The 21,057-nt window shown below is 44.5% G+C and overlaps 1 protein-coding gene across 1 annotated transcript; it reads left to right on the plus strand.

Annotated features, from left to right (window-relative positions):
• Nucleotides 1-715: 715 nt before the first annotated feature.
• Nucleotides 716-12,989, plus strand: LOC134349964 (BTB/POZ domain-containing protein KCTD14-like). Its single transcript, XM_063054916.1, has 2 exons — nt 716-839; nt 11,356-12,989. The coding sequence occupies exons 1-2, from the start codon at nt 716-718 to the stop codon at nt 12,114-12,116; spliced, it is 885 nt and encodes a 294-aa protein (XP_062910986.1). The 3' UTR covers nt 12,117-12,989.
• Nucleotides 12,990-21,057: the final 8,068 nt, after the last annotated feature.

Below are 21,057 nucleotides of genomic sequence, written 5' to 3' on the forward strand. Positions count from 1 at the left end.
CATTAAACATCTTTGCTTCATCTGCCACAAATGGGAGGATTTTTCAGTGCCCACCCATTTGACTTCCCATCCCCATTCCAACGGTCTATCACCTCCTCCACTGCCACGATGAAGTCACATTCACCTCATATTCCATCTGGCTAGCCTCCAACATAATGGCACGATCATCAATTTCTTGAACGTCCAGTAATTTTTTCCCCTCCCCTTTCTCTCTTTTACCATTCCCTATTCTGGCTCCCCTCTTACCCCTTCACTTCTCATCTGCCCATCACTTCCCCCTGGTTTCTCTCCTCCTTCCCTTTCTCCCAGAGTCCACTGTCCTCTCCAATCAGATTCCCTTTTCTTCAGCCCTTGACCTTCTCCACCTCTCACCTTCTAGCTTCTCAAGTCACATCCCTCTGCTATCCACCATCTTCCCCTGACCTGGTCTCACCTATCACCAGTCAGCTTGTACTCCTTCCCCAGGCCCCCTACCCACTCACCTGCCTATCCTGCCTTCTGCTTCCTTCCTTTCCAGTGCTGATGAACGGACTCAGCCTGAAACATTCATTGTTTATTCCTTTCCATAGCTGCTGCCTGACCTACTGATTTCCTCTATCGTTTTGTGTATGTTGCTCTGGATTTCTAGCATCTGCAGAATCTCTTGTGTTTTGAATGAACAAGCGGCAGGTAACGCCTTCATTTGCATCTGGCGTTGGTCCAAGAACAGGATCCCATGTCAACAGCAGCTCTCTGCTGCTCTAACCGTCTGAAGGGCATTGCGCAGGAGACAAGTGTAGATGAGCTCTCGAGGTCGGAGAACACCGGCGAGGAGGAGTACGACATGTCCCTCACGGAAGGTAAGCAACAAATATTTAAGTCAGTGTTTAGGAGACGTCAGCAGGTTGAGGTACTCCTTTGGTTGGGGTCAACCATAGATGTTGCATACAGTCACCATGATCCACATGCAGGTACGCAAACCATGGCAGGACGTTATGGAGAGCAAGCTGTTGCCCATGTAACAGGCTCACCCTCTCTACCAAGCTGATGAATGCAAAAGAACATCAGAAACCAATACAGTTTGGCAAGGCGACATCTCAGAATTTGCCAGTCGGCGTTGACCTCAACGTAGACTGCCTTAGGAACTCCAGCTCCGGAATTTTCCTCAGGGTTTATTCCTGAAGCCTTCCCCATGAATGGATGAGCGGGTATAGCTGCAAGGCAGCAGAGGTTTTCATTCTCCTAGATGAGCTGCCAACCATGACTGACTAGCCTCATCTCCCTGAAGGAACTGGTTTTAAGGCACCAGTAACCCTTGCCCCTTCTCATAGAACATAGAATAGTACATCACATTACAGGCCCTTCGGCCCACAATGTTGTGCCGACCCTCAAACCCTACCTCCCATACAACCCCCACCTTAAATTCCTCCATATACCTGTCTAGTAGTCTCTTAAATTTCACTTGTGTATCTGCCTCCACCACTGACTCAGGCAGTGCATTCCACGCACCAAACACTCTCTGAGTAAAAAACCTTCCTCTAATATCCCCCTTGAACTTCCCACCCCTTACCTTAAAGCCATGTCCTCTTGTATTGAGCAATGGTGCCCTGGAGAAGAGGCGCTGGCTATCCACTTTATCTATTCCTCTTTTTATCTTGTACACCTCTATCATGTCTCCTCTCATCCTCCTTCTCTCCAAAGAGTAAAGCCCTAGCTCCCTTAATCTCTGATAATAATGCATACTCTCTAAACCAGGCAGCATCCTGGTAAATCTCCTCTGTACCCTTTCCAATGCTTCCACATCCTTCCTATAGTGAGGTGGCCAGAACTGGACACAGTACTCCAAGTGTGGCCTAACCAGGGTTTTATAGAGCTGCATCATTACATTGCGACTCTTAAACTCTATCCCTCGACTTATGAAAGCTAACACCCTATAAGCTTTCTTAAATACCCTATCTACCTGTGAAGCAACTTTCAGGGATCTGTGGACATGTACCCCCAGATCCATCTGCTCCTCCACACTACCAAGTATCCTGCCATTTACTTTGTTTCTGCCTTGGAGTTTGTCCTTCTAAAGTGTACCACCTCACACTTCTCCGGGTTGAACTCCATCTGCCACTTCTCAGCCCACTTCTGCAACCTATCAATTTCTCTCTGCAATCTTTGACAATCCTCTACACTATCTACAACACCACCAACCTTTGTGTCGTCTGCAAACTTGCCGGCCCACCCTTCTACCCCCACATCCAGGTTGTTAATAAAAATCAAGAAAAGCAAAGGTCCCAGAACAGATCCTTGTGGGACACCACTAGTCACAATCTTCCAATCTGAATGTACTCCCTCCACCATGACCCTCTGCCTTCTGCAGGCAAACCAATTCTGAATCCACCTGGCCAAACTTCCCTGGATCCCATGCCTTCTGACTTTCTGAATAAGCCTACCGTGTGGAACCTTGTCAAATGCCCTATTAAAATCCATATAGATCACATCCATTGCACTACCCTCATCTATATACCTGGTCACCTCCTCAAAGAACTCTATCAGGCTTGTTAGACACGATCTGCCCTTCACAAAGCCATGCTAACTGTCCCTGATCAGACCATGATTCTCTAATTGCCCATAGATCCGATCTCTAAGAATCTTTTCCAACAGCTTTCCCACCACAGACTTAAGGCTCACTGGTCTATAATTACCCGGACTATCCCTACTACCTTTTTTTGAACAAGGGGACAACATTCACCTCCCTCCAATCCTCCAGTACCATTCCTGTGGACAATGAGGACATAAAGATCCTAGCCAGAGGCTCAGCAATCTCTTCTCTCGCTTCGTGGAGCAGCCTGGGGAATATTCCGTCAGGCCCCAGGGACTTATCTGTCCTAATGTATTTTAACAACTCCAACACCTCCTCTCCCTTAATATCAACATGCTCCAGAACATCAACCTCACTCATATTGTCCTCACCATCATCAAATTCCCTGTCATTGGTGAATACCGAAGAGAAGTATTCATTGAGTACCTCACTTACTTCCACAGCCTCCAGGCACATCTTCCTACCTTTATCTCTAATCGGTCCTACCTTCACTCCTGTCATCCTTTTGTTCTTCACATAATTGAAGAATGCCTTGGGGTTTTCCTTTACCCTACTCGTCAAGGCCTTCTCATGCCCCCTTCTTCCTCTTCTCAGCCCCTTCTTAAGCTCCTTTCTTGCTTCCCTATATTCCTCAATAGATCCATTTGATCCTTGCTTCCTAAACCTCATGTATGCTGCCTTCTTCCACCTGACTAGATTTTCCATCTCACTTGTCACCCATGGTTCCTTCACCCTACCATTCTTTATCTTCCTCACTGGGACAAATTTATCCCTAACATCCTGCAAGAGATCCCTAAACATCGACCACATGTCCATAGTATATTTCCATACAAAAACATCATCACAATTCTCCTGTCAGTTGGACTTGGTTGTTTGAGACACACGCCATTGGGAGCATTTGATAGGGAGTGGGAGGCTATGTGGGAGGAAGGGTGACTTACTTACTTGTCTATTACACCAGTGGCATTTAGAGCAGAAATCAATGTCCCCATCTCTGCCTGGTGTAGAAGGATACTTCCATGCTGTTTCCAAAATAATCTTGTTTTACATAGAAACATAGAAAATAGGTGCAGGAGTAGGCCATTCGGCCCTTCGAGCCTGAACCGCCATTCAGTATGATCATGGCTGATCATCCATCTCAGAACCCTGCACCAGCCTTCCTTCCATACCCACTGATCCCTTTAGCCACAAGGGCCATATCTAACTCACTCTTAAATATAGCCAATGAACTGGCCTCAACTGTTACCTGTGGCAGAGAATTCCACAGATTCACCACTCTCTGTGTGAAGAAGTTTTTCCTCATCTCGGTCCTAAAAGGCTTCCCTTTTATCCTCAAACTCTGACCCCTCGTTCTGGACTTCCCCAACATCGGGAACAATCTTCCTGCATCTAGCCTGTCCAATCCCTTTAGGATTTTATACGTTTCAATAAGATCCCACCTCAATATTCTAAATTCCAACGAGTATAAGCCTAGTTCATCCAGCCTTTCATCATATGAAAGTCCTGCCATCCCAGGAATCAATCTGGTGAACCTTCTTTGTACTCCCTCTATGGCAAGGATGTCTTTCCTCAGATTAGGGAACCAAAACTGCACACAATACTCCAGGTGCGGTCTCACAAAGGCCTTGTACAACTTCAGTAGTACCTCCCTGCTCCTGTACTCGAATCCTTTTGCTATAAATGCCAGCATACCATTCACCTTTTTCACCGCCTGCTGTACCTGCATACCCATTTTCAATGACTGGTGCACAATGACACCCAGGTCTCGTTGCACCTCCCCTTTTCCTAATCGGCCACCATTCAGATAATAATCTGTTTTCCTGTTCTTGTCACCAAAGTGGATAACTTCACATTTATCCACATTAAATTGCATCTGCCATGAACTTGCCCACTCACCTAACCTATCTAAGTCACCCTGCATCCTCTTAGCATCTTCCTCACAGCTAACACTGCCGCCCAGCTTCGTGTAATCCGCAAACTTGGAGATGCTGCGTTTAATTCCCTCATCCAAGTCATTAATATGTATTGTAAACAACTGGGGTCCGAGCACTGAGCCTTGCGGTACCCCACTAGTCACTGCCTGCCTTCTGAAAAGGTCCCGTTTATTCCCACTCTTTGCTTCCTGTCTGCTAACCAATTCTCTATCCACATCAATACCTTACCCCCAATACCGTGTGCTTTAAGTTTGCACCCTAATCTCCTGTGTGGTACCTTGTCAAAAGCCTTTTGAAAATCCAAATATACCACATCCACTGGTTCTCCCCTATCCACTCTACTAGTTACATCCTCAAAAAATTCTATGAGATTCGTCAGACATGATTTTCCTTTCACAAATCCATGCTGACTTTGTCCGATGATTTCACTGCTTTCCAAATGTGCTGTTATCACATCTTTGATAACTGACTCTAACAGTTTCCCCACCACCGATGTTAGGCTAACCTGTCTATAATTCCCGAGTTTCTCTCTCCCTCCTTTTTTAAAAAGTGGGGTTACATTAGTCACCCTCCAATCCTCAGGAACTAGTCCAGTAATCAACTAATCTAAAGAGAATTTACCATTTAGGGTTGTTAGCCCTGAGCTGATCCCCTGATCTTGGAAGATCACTCTTAAACTGGCCTCTAGTCTTTGACCTGTTTGGCATGGGTGACCCTATCCAAAGCAAAAGCATAAAGCCCTGACTCCAGCCAGAATATCTCTCTGGGTCATTGAGGCATGCAAACCTCCAAACCACAATAAGATAGTGGTCCTCTTGGAGGAGACTGATGTTAGAGAAGGTTAAAAGGTCAGCACAATGTTTCTATGTTCTATGACTTAGACAGATTGGGAGAATAGGCAAAGTAGCAGATAGAATGCAGGGAAGTGTATGGCTATGCACTTTGGTAGAAGGAATAAAGGCATAGACTATTTTCCAAAATGGGGAGAGAATTTGGAAATCAGAGGTGCAAAAGCACTTGGGAGCCCTCATACACCATTCCATAAAAGTTAACTTGCAGATTGAGTCAGTGGTAAGAAAGGCAAATGCAACGGTTAGCATTCACTTTGAGAGGACTAGAATATAAAAGCAAGGATGTGATGCTAAGGCTTTGTAAAGCATTGGTCAGACTACATTTGGAGTACTGTGAGCAGTTTTGGCCCCTAATCTAATAAAAGATGTGCAGGCGTTGGAGAAGATCCAGAGGAGGTTCTCAAGGATGACTCTGGGAATTAAAGATTTTTTACACGGACTGAAAACTGCTTAGCACTTTAATAATTCATTATATAAAAGAAAATTCCAGCTGCATGGTAGTGAAGGCTAAGTGGGTGGGAGCATTTCAGTTCCTGCATGGCTGCACACCCATGCAGCTTAGAGGGCACAGTGGAGAAGATGTTTCCTAATGTGGGAATGTCGAAACAAAAGGCACAGCTCAGATTAGGACATCCCTTTAGAACAGAGGTGAGGAGGAATTTCTTTAGCCACAGGGTGGTGAATGTGTAGAATTCATTGCCACAGATGGCTATGGAGACCAAATCATTGAGAGTTTAGAAGGATGTGGACCAAGTGATGGCAACATACATCTTGGTCTGCAGACATGTATGGGCTGAAGGACCTTTCTCCATGCTGCATGACTCTGTGTTGACTACATCTCCAGCATGCTGATTTGCATACAACTGGATGTACCTGCAATACTAGCAGCAATTGGATCCAGAGTACGTTGTGGCACTGTACAACCAGACAGAGGGTAGAAGAGAGGGCTACCTTAGCTGCAAAGGGAGAGGCACAAGCAGAGACCATTGGCTCTCCCGACAGAGGAGGCACAAGAGAGTGCAGATGCTGGAATCTAGAGCAGCCACAGTACCACAGCGGTTAGTGAGACGATATTATAGCTCAGGACAACAGAGTTCGGAGTTCAATTCCGGACTCATCTGTGAGGAATCTGTACATCCTCCCTGTGGGATATGTGGGTTTTCGTCATGTGATATGGTTTTCTCCCAGGGTCCAAACACGTACCAATAGTACGTTAATTGGTCATTGTAAATTGTCCCATGATTAGGCGAGGGTTAGATTGGTGGGTTGCTGGGTGGTACAGCTCATTGAGCTGAAAGGGTCTGTTCTGCACTGTACCTCTAGTTAAAAATTAAAAAAATAAAAACACACAATCTGTTGGAGGAAATCAGCAGGTCAGCTGCATCTGTGGCAGGAAATGGATATGTTTGTATCTTGCGGTGGATTGTGAGGACTGCCGAGAGAATCACCGGGGTCTTTCTCCCCCATCCCTCATCCACAACATATACCAGAAGCTCTGCATTTACAGAGCTTTCAGCATTGTCAAGGACCCCTCTCATCCGACCCACAATCTCTTTGACCTCCTACCGTCAAGACAGAAAGTACCGCAGTACAAGAACAAGCACTGTTAGTCTGGATAACAATTTCTTTCCCCAGCTGTGAGATGTCCAAACACCCTGCTACTATGCAGTACACATTACTTATGACATTACATGTAGTGTAATACTTTTCGTAGAACAAGATAGAACATTAGAGCACAGTACAAGCCTTTCAGCCCACAACGTTGTGCTGACCTTTATTCCTACTACAAGTCAATTTCACAATTTTCTCCCACATAGCCCTACATTTTTATTTCATAAATGTGCCTATCTAAGAGTCTCTTAAATGTCCCTAATGTCTACCACCCCCGGCAGCATGATTCACACATCTACCGGTCTCTATGTTAAAAACCTACCCCTGGCATCCCACCTATACTTTCCTTCAAACATCTCAAAGTTCTGCAGCCTTGATTTAGCCATTTACATCCTGGATAAAGTTCTTAGGCTGTCCACTTCATCCATGCCTCTTATTATCTTGTATACCTCTAACAAGTCACCTCTCACCCTCCTTCATTCCAAAGAGAAAAGCCCTAGCTCACTGAATGTCCTCAGAAAGCATACTTTCTAATCCAAGCAGCATCCTGGTAGATCTTCTCTGCACTGTCTAAAGCCTCCACATCCTTTTTATGAGGCGACCGGAACTGAACACAATACTCCCTGTGTGGTCTAACCGGAGTTTTATAGAGCTACATTACCTCACGGCTCTTGAACTCAATCTCCAATTAATGGTGGCCAATATACCATACACATTCTTAACCACCCTGTCAATTTGCACTGCAACTTTGATGGATCTGTGGACATGAACCCCAAGTGGACTCCTCTTTTCCTCCATGCTGTTAAGTATCCTGCCATTAGCCCTGTATTCTGTAGTCAAGTTTGATCTTCCCGTGTGAATCTCTTCACTTTTCCAGATTTGATGATGAGAGGTGTTGATCATGTAGATAGAGGCTTTTTCCCAGGGCTGAAATGGCTAGCACAGTTTTAAGCTGCTTGGAAGTAGGTGCAGAGGAGATGTCAGGGGTAAATCTTTTGTATGCAGAGAGTGGCGAGTTCGTGGAATGGGCTGCCGGTGATGGTGATGGAGGCGGATACGATAGAGACTCTTAGGTAGGTACATGGAGCTTAGAAAAATAGAGGGCTATGGGTAATCCAAGGTAATTTCTAAAGTAAGTACATGTTCGGCACAGCATTGTGGGCCGGAGGATCTGTATTGTGCTGTAGATTTTCTATGTTTTCTGTGAACTCCATCTGCCACAGCTCAGCCTAGTTCCACATTCTATTAATGTCCCATTGTAACCTATGACAATGTTCTACATTATCCACAACACCACCAACTTCATGCCATAAGCAAACCTAATAATCCACTCTTCCTCTTCCTCATTCAAGTCATTTATACATTTAACTATATACATTATAAATATATGTCATATATGCATGTCATGGTCCGGTCCGTGAAATCCGCATTCCGGTTCACAGTCCGGTTCATCGATCCTTATTCTGAGTTTTCCTGTTTTCCCTTGTTCCATTGGGTGCCTTAATTGAGGCACCTGATTCTCGTCTTGGGCTGACACGTAAGTATCTCCGCAAACCAAGGATTCCCTGCTGGACCGTTCCCTTCCCCTCCCCATCTGAATCCCTGACAGTTTCCTTGGCAGTCATCCCGGCCCTGCGTCCAAGAAAGGGTCCCGGCCCTGTTCCCAAGAGCCTAATCAAGCTGAGTCCCAGAACCAAACCAAACCTAGTCCAAGAGCCTCACCCTGCTCTGGAGTCCCCTCACCTAGCCCAGTGCTGGAGATCCCTCGCCCTATGCTGGAGTTCCCTCATCCTGTCCAAGCCACGTCCAAAAACCTTGTCCCGTCCAAGTCAAGGCTTTCTGTTCGCATCCTGTCCATGTGCCTCGTCCTGTGAAGGAGTTCCAAATCCAGTCCTGTAGCCACATCTTGTCCTTGCATAGATCCAGGGTCCGAGCCCGAGTCAAGACCCAGGTTCCAGGTCCCCATCCAGTCTCTAGCTCGGAGTCCTAGCCCAGGCTTCTAGTTCCAAGTTCCTTGTCCTGGTCCCGCTCTCCTAGTCTTAGTCGTAACCCAGGCCCGGTGCCCTTGTCTTGTCCAGGGCCTGTGTCCATGTCCAGCGTCGTTTCTTCCTGACTCCCCTTGCTTTCTTGATAAACCTTGTCCTGTTCCTAGTACTTCAGTGTCTGTGTCTTGCATTTGGGTCTGCTCCCAACGTCCCCTTATGACAATGCACTTTATGTCAACTTATACATCTACAGAATAATTTTTATTATCTGTTAATATGATTGTGTTTTTATTATTTTATATGCTGCTTGTGACATGTCTACTATATTTTGCACCTTGGTCTGAGAGGAATGTTGTTTTGTGTACAAATGAATGACAATAAAGTTCAACCTAAACTTGAACTTGAAGAGACTGCAGATGTTGGAATCTGGAGGAACACGCAGTATGCTGGAGGAACTCAACTGGTCAGGAAGCCTCTGTGGAGGGCAATGGACAGTCTATCTTTGTATCTTCTGCCCAGTGGGAAGAGGGGGTAGAGAAGATAGAACAGTTAGTATTTTGCCATGTTTCAGGAAATCACTTAACCACTGAACAGACAAGGCTAATGAATGAGACAGCAACCCACACTGATCCATTGTCACGTAATCCATCTTGATCTTCCAATGTACTGAGTGAGGCCCACACCTTCAGGGGTGATCCTGGATGGGCTGTTGAAGCTGCGATACCATTTGATCTCCATTGGTGGGTGGAAAAGATCGCTGGTGTTTAGGGACCAATATTCGTCCAAGTTCAAGTTTATTGTCTTCTGACTGCACAAAATATACAACCAAACAAATCAAAACGTGTATCACACACAGCACATAAAACAAAATCTTATGCTCTAATTAAATTAAAATATATAATTCAAAATGCATGTAATAATGTGCAACACAGGTAAACAATAAACAGCTCGCTGTCCTGGTGACAAGATCTCGATGGTGGCAGGGTATTCATTAGACTCACAGCCTGAGGGAAGAAGCTGTTACTCAGTCTGGCTGTCCTAGTCCTGATGCTCCTGTACCTCCTTCCACCAACAATGTGATGAGATTGTATGCTCATCATTTTACTGCCTGTGAGATTATTCTTTGCATAACAGCACAGGGTCCTTTCCCCATCGTAGGGCAGTCCAAAGCTATGGGGCATAGGTATAGGGTGAGTGGGGAAAGACTGAAAAGGGACCTGTCGCCACTCCTGCCCGGGTGTTCCATTCTCCCACTACTCTCTGTGTAATAAGCCTATATCTGACATCCCCCCACCCCAAATTTTCCTCCAACCACCTTAAAATTATGTCCTCTGGTACTAGCCATTTCTGCCATGGGAAAAAAAGCACCAGTGTGGCAACAAAGGCTAGGTGCATGGGAGCATTCAGTTGCTGTGCAGCTTAGAGGGAACAGTGCTTATCTTACGCACATCTATCAAGTCTAAAATACTAACATACATTCCAATCATAATCATAGCATCATAATTCAATGATTCCTTCCCCACTCTCACAGATGCTGCCAACCCACTGAGTTCCTTCTCCTGTCGGTCATTCGCTGGCCTCCAAATGTGGTTCTATGTATAAACTGTACCGTGGAAAGCATTCTGACTGGTTGCATCACCACCTGATAATGGAGGGACAGCACAGGATCAGAAAAAGCTGCAGGAAGTTCTAAACTCAGCCAGCTCCATCATCAGCACTAGCCTCCCGCCATTGAGGACATCTTCAAAAGGCGATCATGCAGAAAGGCGGCATCCATTGTTAAGCTCCCCTGTCACCCAGGACATGCCCTCTTCTCATTGCTACCATCAGAGGGAAGTACAGGAACCTGAAGACGCAACACAATCAACGTTTCAGGAACAGTTTCATCCCCTCTGCCATCAGATTTCTGAATGGACATTGAACCCATAAACACTACATTTTTCTCCTTTTTTTGCTGTCTTTTTGCACTTATTATACACACACATGGCGTGGAAAGGGGAGACTTGCTGCATGGGCAACTGCCGGTCTTCCATAAAACCTTGCCCAGGCCTGCGCCCTGGATACCTTCCAGGCACAGATCCACTGTCTCACGAGACTAACAGATGCCTACCATTATACACACACACACTCACATTCATAATGAAGACGTACAGAAACTTCTTACAGAGGATGCCAGGATTGAACTCCAAACTCCAATGCCTTGACCTGTAATAGCATCGGACTAACCACTATGTTACTGTGGCGTATATTTCTTACTGTAATTTATTTTATGTATTGCACTGTACTGTTGCCACAAAACAACAAATTTCCTTACATATATTGCTTTCTCTGGAGCAGCGGAGGCTTAGAGGACCACCAATAGCAGTTTATACATTTATGACAGGCGTTGATAGAGATTTGGTTCTAATTGAAACTTGAACCCATTTTTAATGAAGGTAACCAAACTGCGCTCTTTCCTCCTCCATACCTCCCCCACCCCCGTCGTTTACTGCAGGTTTTCAGAGTTATCAATCTGAACGTTGGAGGGCAGATCTACACCACGACACTGAGCACTCTGACGAGATTCCCCGGGTCCAAGCTGGCCGAGATGTTCCGTGGACGTGCCAGGTTGCCCCTCGACCCCAAAGGCAGATACTTCATCGACAGGAATGGCACCTACTTCAAGTACATCCTGGAATTCTTGCGGACTCGAAAGCCACCAAGCTGCTTTGCTCAGGGCATCTACCAAGAGGCGCTCTTCTACGGCATCGAGCCCTTGGTGAAGTCCCTTGAGGAACACCCCGAAATGTACGGCGAGCAGGTTGGAAGGCAGAACTTTTTGGCACGGGTACCGAATTACAGGGAAAATATAGAGCTCATTATCCACCTGGCCAGGGCCGACGCTGTGGCCGCCCGACAATCCATAGTCATGGTTTGTATCGTCAAAAACGAGAAGGATGACGCAGAATGCCTTCAGGCTGTGAGTAACCTCAGTTCCAATGAGGAGCCTATTGTGAAATTCGGACCCTGGGACCCCTCCCCAACTGTTTCCGACATGCTGCGTTGCATCGAGATGGACCTAGAGAAACGAGGTTATAAGGTTTCCTCTCAACCCCATGTGATGGCAAAAGGGCCACTTTCCAAGCCCTGTAACAAGTTTTACCATTTGATTTTCAGTTGGTGGTAAGACATGAAAGTGGATATTTACAACAGGAACCTTTCCACAGAGCTGGTCTGTCCTTGTGTTCATGCCTCACACAAGCCTCTTCAATTGTCTCCAGCTCTCCAAGAAAGCTCTAGCAAGAAAGTCAAAATACAAAGCCTTTGGCACATATACAGTGCTTATAGAAAGTATCCCCCTCTTTTCATGTTTTATTGTCTCACAACATTGACACAGTGGATTTACTTTGGCTTTTTCCTGAATCTGGTCAACAGAAAAAGACTCTTTCATGTCAAAGCACAAACAGATCTCTACAAAGTGATTTAAATTAATTACAAATATAAAACACAAAATAATTGATTGCATAAGTATTCACCACCCTTTAATATGACACACCAAATCATTGCTGGTGCAGCTAATTGGTTTTAAGAAGTCATATCATTAGTTAAATGGAGATCTGTTTTTGGAGACCTGTGTGCAGTCAAGGTGTTTCAATTGATTGCTGTAAAAATACATCTGTATCTCGAGGGTCCATCTGCTGGTGAGTCAGCATCCTGGCAAAAACTACACCATGAAGACAAAAGAACATTCCAAGCAACTTTGCGAAAAGGATATTGAAAAGCATAAGTCAGGAGATGGGGGTAAGAAAATTTCCAAGTCACTGAATATCTCTTGGAGTACAGTTAAGTCAAACATCAACAAATGGGAAGAATATGGCACAGCTGTAAATCTGTCTAGAACTGTTGCCTGGGTGCTTTGCCAGCCACAGCTTTATGGGAGAGTGACAAAGAGAAAGCCACTGTTGGAAAAAAAACTGACACGAAATCTCTGTTAGAGTTTGCCAGAAGGCACGTGGGGAGACTCTGAAGTCAGCTGGAAGAAGGTTCTATGGTCTGATGAAATCAAATTTGAGTTTTTTGGCCATCAGACTAAACATCATCAAAAACATACCATCCCTACTATGAAACATCATGCTGTGGAGATGCTTCACTGCGGCAGGCCCTGGAAGGCTTGTGAAGGTAGAGGGTAAAATGAATGCAGCAAAATACAGAGAAATTCTGGAGGAAAACCTGTTGCAGTCTGCAAGAGAACTGCGACTTGGGAGAAGATTTGATTTCCAGCAAGACAATGACCCCAAGCATAAAGCCAAAGCTACATAGGAATGGCTTAAAAACAACAAAATTAATGTCCTGGAGTGGCCAAGTCAGAGACCAGATCTCAATCTAATTGAGAAATCGTGGCTGTTCACTCACAATCCCCATGCAGTATGATAGAGCTTGAGCAGTTTTGTAATGAGAAATGGGGGAAAATTGCAATGTCTAGATGTGCAAACTGATAGAGACCGAGTCACACAGACTGTAATTGCTTCCAAAGGTCCAGCTACTAAATAGTGACTTGAAGGGGTGAGTAATTATGCAATCATCTAATAATTGTAATAAATTTAGACCAATCTGTAGAAATTTGTTTTCCCTTTGACACAACAGGTTTCTGTTGATCAGTGTCAAAAAAGCCAAATTAAATCCATTGTGATTCAATGTTGTAAAACAATAAACCATGAAAACTTCGGGGGGGGGGTGGTGAATGACTTTTATGGGCACTGTGTATATAGCTAGGGTGCCTAAGACTTTTGCACAGTACTGTAGTAATATGTGAGTGATGATAAACCTGATTCTAATATGGGTCTGTATTAGTCATAGAAAAGTATAACACAGAAACAGACCCTTCAGCTCACCTGTCTTTTTCAAAACCATTTAAACTGCCTATTCTTGTTGACCCCCATAGCCCTCCATACCCCTACCATCTTTGTACCTATCTAAACTTCTCTTAAGCATTGAAATCAAAGCTCACATGCATCACGTGTGTGGAAGCTCATTCCACACTTTCACAGCCCTCAGAGTGGAAATGTTTCCCTCATCTTTCCCTTAAACTTTTCAACTTTCACCCTTAACCCATGACTTCTGGTTGAAGTCCCACCCAACCTCAACTGGAAAAAGCCTGCTTGCATTTACCCTATCTGTACCCCTCATAATTTCTCCTCTCAATCTTCTATGTTCTAAGGAATGAAGTCCTAACCTATTCAATCTTTCCTTATAACCCAAGTCCTCCAGGCAGCCATCTACTACCACTCTCTGGCTTCTCCCTCAAAGCCAACATCTAATTCAATTTACCACCTCATCCTGTAAGCAGAGTAATTGAACCTTGTCGACCAACCTCCCATGCAGGACCTTTTCAAATACCTTGCTAAAGTCCATGTATTGTGGGTGGAGAGTGGGAGGGGACTCATGGTTGGAAAAGGGGGAAAGGAGAAGGGAGGGAGTGAGAAGCACTAGAGAGAAATTCTGTAATGATCAATAAACCAATTGTTTGGATTCAAATTATCTTGCCTGGTCTCTCAGGCTAGGTATGTTTGCACCCACATCAGCCCGTCCCCAGCATTCCTTCTCTGCCACTTGTCTCATACCCCTCTGTGGTGCTCCACCTTTGCCACCTCCACAGCATTTGCTCCCGCCAGATTTACAAACTCAATCTCTGCTCCATGTTGAGAAATACAGGACTGTGCAAAAGTCTTAGCACCCTAGCTATATATATAAGACTTCTGCACAGTACTGTAAATTTATTATCAAAGTTACCAAAAGCTACCTTGAGATTCATTTCCTTTTAGGCACTTACAGGAAAATAAAGAAGTATAATAGAATTTATGAAAAACAATATAAATAAAGACGGCCTTACAGCCAACATGCAAGAGAAGAGAAACAATGCAAATAAAAAAATACTGAGAATGTAAAAAGTGCCTGAAAATGAATCAGTAGGTAGTAGAATTAGCTCAGAGTTGGGGTGAGTGACTTTATCTACACTGGTTTAGGAGTCTGATGGTTAAAAGGGTGGTGTGGGACCTACGGCTCTTGAACCTCCTACCTAATGGTAGAAGCAAGAAGAGAGCATAGCCTGGATAGTGGGAGTCCTTCTTCCTCATGTTCTTACCACCCTTAATTGCTTCCATTTAAGTACTGATACAGTATGACATGGGAGCAGAGTAAGCCTATTCAGCCCATCGAGTCTGCAACTCCCATTCCACCATGGTTGATTTATACTCCTTTTCAACCCATTCTCCTGCCTTCTTCCCATACCCTCTGACACCCTTACTGATCAAGAACTTATCGATACTTTTAAAATACCCATTAACTTGGTCTCCACAGAGTCACCACCTTATGGCTAAAGAAATTCCTCCTTATCTCTTTCCTAAAGGGACATCTTTCTATTACGAGGCAGTGCCCTCTGGTCATAGACTCTCTCACTATTTTAAACATCCTCTCCATGTCCTAATAAAGCTTTTCAATATTCAGTGGGTTTCTGAAATTCCCGAGATATTGAAAAATGCTCCACAATGGAATATGGAATAAAACAGAAACGTGCATGACCAAGCTCCAGCTTCCTGTCAAGATTGCGCCCAGCGGCGTTCTCCATTGTGGTCATGGCTCAGACTTAGTTTCTTTTTAGGTTCATAGAGATGGTTTTGGTGACAGAGAAGGGGGTTAGGGTCATTTTAGGGCTTGGAATTAGGGATGTGGGAGAGTTAGAGGTCAGGGAGTCATCGGCGAGTTCCAAGATCGGAGTTTTGTGCGGGCAGGAGGCACAAAGGCTGTTGATCCTCTCGGGATGCGAGTCGGTAAGACTGGAGTTGGAGGCTTCTGGGTTCCGTCATTAGAGTCCTGGCATACGTGCTGAAGATCAAAACCCTAGGGTCGATTGCAAGTCAAGGCCCGATGGTCTGTGAGTCCATTGAGGAAGTCGAAGGCCAATCTTTGTGAGGTTGGAGGAGTGTAAGTGTGAATGGGTGAATGAATGAGAGAATGGGGCTTGTTTAGCTTTTCATAAACATGAGAAAGTCTTCAGCTGCTGGAAATCCAGAGCAACACACACAAAATGCTGGAGGAACTCAAAAGCTCAGGTAGCATCAACGGAAGTGAATAAACAGCCGACCTTTCAGGACTGAAAATGGAGGGAGAAGATGCCATTATTGTTGTATGTGTTATTTTATGAACATGGTGGGCATGCTATGTTGGCATCAGTGTGTGTGGCGACATTTGCAGTCTGCTCACAGTACATGCTCAAGTTCTGTTGCTAGTGACATAAACAGCGCATGTCCCTTTCTGTTTCGATGTACATGTGATGAATCCATGATTCTGAATCTTAAGTTATCATTCAAAAGCAGGTTGGGCAGTTACCATTACAATAATGGACCATAAGATCTGTAGTGGGAATTTCATGACATACTGGGATGAAGACGTAGGGTTGTAAAGAACGTTGACCTTCATAAATCAAAATACTGAGTACGGGTGTGGGGATATTATATTGAAGTGCAAGACATTGGTGAAGTCTCATCTGGAGTATTGTGTGGAGTTCAGGTCACCTACCTACAGGAAAATTATCAATAAGACCGAGAGTACAGAAAAAGTTTACAAGGATGTTGCCAGGACTTGAAGACCTGAGTCTGGAGCCTCAGTTAGACTCTGCAAAACGTGTCATAGCATACTTTCTGCTATATAAATGAAAATCATTGCTGGTCTTAGTTATGAACACATGGCAAAGCTGCCTGGTCCAAGCAGATCATCTTGGCACCTTCAGAGGAGAGGGAGAGAACAGCATCAACTTTTCTTGATCCATGAAATATTACTGTCATCAGCAAGGACATTGAGTGTCATGGTAATATAATGATTCACATAACACTGTTACAGCTCCGGGCATTCCAGATATCAATTCCACCACAATCTTCAAGGAGTCTGTATGTTGTCCCTGTGAACTGTGTGGGCTTCCTCTGGGTGCTCCAATTTACTCCAACAGTCCAAAGATGTACTGGTTAGTAGATTAATTGATTGTTGTAAAATATCCTGTGATTAGGCTAGAGTTAAGCAGGTGGGTTGCTGGACGACGTGGCTTATTGGGCCAGAAGGGTCTGTTCCAGGTTGTATCTCAAAATAAACAAACAAATTTAATAGCTGAATGTTCCATGAGCCAAGTGTCTTCCCAGACCACTTGGGAGTGGTGGAACAGTGTCAGAGAAACCAGACACTTATATTTAATAGGAGTAGACAATAAGATGATTGATCTTATCCGAGCAGAACTTCCTCGCAGAAGCCCCCCATTTTACATTACCTTGGAGTTGGAACCATCCAGCACACACCCATTCCCCTCCCCATCTACATTATCTCCATTTGTCCACATTTAGACCATATTTTTTGTTAGCAATACAGTGCAGAATAGGCCCTTCCAACCCTTCAAGCCACACCACTCCAGCAACCCCAATTAACCTTCACTTAGTCACGGGACAATTTACAATTACCACTTAACCTACCCAGTATGTCTCTGGACTGTGGAAGGAAACTGCAGCACTAGGGAACACACATTCCATGGGGAGGACGTACAGAGTGCTTACATAACTGCACCAGAATTCAGCTGCAGAACACCAAGCTGTAAGTGTCATGCTAATTGCTTCACTACCATCATACCCGTTTATGCCTTGTTGATTTACTCAGTGGCCACTTTATTAGGTGGCAGCAACTTAATACATAAAAGCATGCAGACATGGTCAACAGGTTCAGTTGCTGTCCCGGCCAAACATCAGAATGGGTAAGAAATGTGCTCTAAGTGACTTTGACTGTGGAATGGTTGTTGGTGCCAGACAGGGTGGTTGAGTATCTCAAACTGTTGATCTCCTGAGATTTTCATGCACAACAGTCTCTGGAGTTCACAGAGAATGGTGCAAAAAGCAGAAACATCCTGTGCGGGGCAGTTCTGAGGATGAAAATGCCTCGTTAATGGGAGGTCAGAAAAGAATGACCAGACTGGTTCAAGTTGACAGTAACTCAAGCAACCACACAGCACAACAGTGGTGCGCAGAAGAGCATCTCTGAACACACAACACGTCGAACCTCGAAGTATTTGGGCTACTGCAGCAGAAAACCACAAATATCCTTGGTGGCCACTTCATTAGGTACAGGGTCACCGAGTGTAAGTCCTTATTTTAATGTCTCTTAAATGTAGTATTTGTATCTGATTCCACCATCATCTCTTGGAGGACTCTGTGTAAAAGAAAATTTATCCCTCAAATCCCTCCTCTCACCTTATACTATTCCAGCTTGTTTGTTTAGCAATATGGTACTGAACAGGCTCTTCCAGCCCAACAGCCTAACGGTTTAACCCTAGCCTAATCACAGTATAATTTACAATGATCAATGAACCTATTAACTGGTACGTCTTTGGACTGTGGGAGAAAACCTGAGCATCCAGAGGAAATCCATGTGGTCACGGGTAGAATGTACAATTTCCTTACAGACGGCCGGCAGGTTGCTGGCTCTGTAAAGTGTTATGCTAACCGCATAGGGGGTTTTTGTTCCCCCTACCACGGGAAAAGACTCTGACCATCTACCCTACTCCTCTTATAAACTCACCCCAGCTTCCTTTTCGCCAAAGGATTAAACTCAGCCACAGTAACGTAGTGGTTAGCGCAATGCTATTACAGCTTATGGTATTGGAGTTTGGAGTTCAATTCTAGCACCGTCTGTAAGAAGTTTGTATGTATTCTTTGTGACCATGTGGGTTTCCTCTGGGTGCTCCAGTTTCCTTCTACATTCCAAAGATGGGCAGGTTGGTAGGTTGTTAGTTGGAATCGTAAATGGTCCTGTGATTACGCTAGGGTTAAATAAGTGGGTTTCTGGGCAGCACAGCTCATTGGGCTGGAAGGGCCTGTTCTACACTGTATCATAAATAAAATAAATGCATTGAAAACCGAAACCTAACAAATATAAGAAAACAATGGTTAACTTTCTCCTGGAGCCAGTATCACCAATTCATTAGAATGGGAACTTTATTTGCTTGCACTAGGTGGGTTGCTGGGTGGCGGGGGCTCGTTTAGCTGGAAGGTCTGTTGTGATAACTAACTAAATAAATAAAATTCTCTATCACTTTCATCCTTCAATCCAGATAACCTGATGACTCTCCACTGAACTCCCTCCTGCACAATCATGTCCTTCCTGTGACTAAAATCTATTAAATATAATCAACAACTGAGCTTGCAGAGTTCTCTGAGGGAAATTTCAAGGATAAACCGGTTTGAAAAAAAACTTCTTCGCCCACTTAGTCCTGAACGACCGGCCCTTTATTACAAGACAGTGACCCTTGGTTCCAGGTTAACCAGTCAGGGAAACATCAACCCTGACTTCACCTTTCAAGCCTCACAAAAATGTTTGGTTCAGCGAAGAGTGCACTCGCACTCTTGAACATTCCAACAATCAATCCGATATGCACCCTTGTTGTCCAAATACAAGACATGTGGTAAGGATGGAAGCCATCTTGCTCCGAAGGAAACCTGTGAATCCAATGAGTTAGAACACAGAACAGTACAGCCTCTTCAGCGTCTGTCCCTATCAATCTCCCTCTTAAATAGACCCAATGGTTGTCTCATTCCTGTAATGAGGTGACCAGAAATTAATACACTTAGATTATTGTACTCAATTCTGGTCGTCTCATTATAGGAAGGATGTGGAAGCTTTAGAGAGGGTGCAGAGGAGATTTACCAGGATGCAGTCTGGATCAGAGAGCGTGTCTTGTGAGGATAGGCTGAGCAAGCTAGGGCTTTTCTGTTTGGAGCAGAAGATGAGAGGTGACTTGATAGAGATGTACAAAATGGTAAAAGGCAAAGATGAGAGTGGACAGTCAGAAACTTTTTCCCAGGGCGGGAATGGCTTATACAAGAAAGCATAATTTTAAGGAGATTGGAGCAAGATACAGGGGGCTGTCAAGAGGAAAGAATTTTTTTATATACTGAGGATGGCAGCCCATGAAATGTGCAGCCAGTGATGGTGGTAGAGGCAGATGCATTTAGGGCATTTTACAGACTCTTAGATAGGAACATGGATGATTTTCAAAAATGGAGGGCTCTGTGGGAGGGAAGGGTTAGATTGATCTCAGAGTAGGTTAAAATATCAGCACAATATTGTGGTCCGAAGGGCCTGTACTGTGCTGTAAATATTCTATGTTAATGACATAGTCTACCAATTTACTGAATGGTGTACCTGGCTGGCATACTGCTGCTCTTATTTCTTAGCTCTTAAGCAAGTCAAAAGAGAATAATCTGAATCAACTAGAGGGGCCAAATGGCTTTAGTGTAGTTGTGGTGCTTGGTAGCACAATAGCACAGCAGTTAGCACTATGCTATTTCAACTTGACACATCAGAGGTCAGAGTTCAATTCCCATCACATCCATTTGTAAGGAGTTTGTATGTTCCTCCGGGCACTCTTGCTTTCTCCCACAGTCCAAAGGCGTACCAGCTAGTAGGTTAATTGGTCATTGTAAATTGTCCTGTGGTTAGGCTGGGGTTACATAAGTGGGTTCCTGGGTGGCGCAGTTTGTCCGGCCTAAAGGGCCTGTTCTGGCTGGTAGCATGGGTGGGTGGGTGTGTAGGTAGGTAATAACTAAATACATGTATAAATACATAGACCTGCTGAAAGTGCTCATATTGTTAAGTCCACAACACTTTTATCTCACGCCCAGATCCTGTGTTGGGGAGAATGTGTTGTAATATCAGGCTTCCAATGTTTCAGGTCCAATGAGCATGAATTATCCATAAACCTACAGCTCAAAAGCAAGTGGGATAGGCAGACAAATAACATGCAAATTTTGGCAGTCTGTCATTGAAATTCAATTTGGACTTTTTTTCTCTCAAAAGCAGGTTTAATCATTTCATCGAGTGCAAAGATGGATTGAAGAAGCCTAATTCATTGCCATAAGCTGGCCAGTGGAGTAGTGGCATCCGCACTGGACTTTGAGACAAGTAGTCCCAGGTTCAAACCCGGCCAGCTCCTTGCACGCTTTCCATCTGTGCTGGGCGAGTGTCAAGCTAGCACTATGGCCTTGTAAAAAAACAGAGAAACGCTAAAGAAGTGACACTAGCTGACTGACGCACCACAA

This window comes from Mobula hypostoma, chromosome 7, assembly GCF_963921235.1.
Source record: "Mobula hypostoma chromosome 7, sMobHyp1.1, whole genome shotgun sequence".
NCBI classification, from domain to species: Eukaryota; Metazoa; Chordata; class Chondrichthyes; order Myliobatiformes; family Myliobatidae; genus Mobula; species Mobula hypostoma.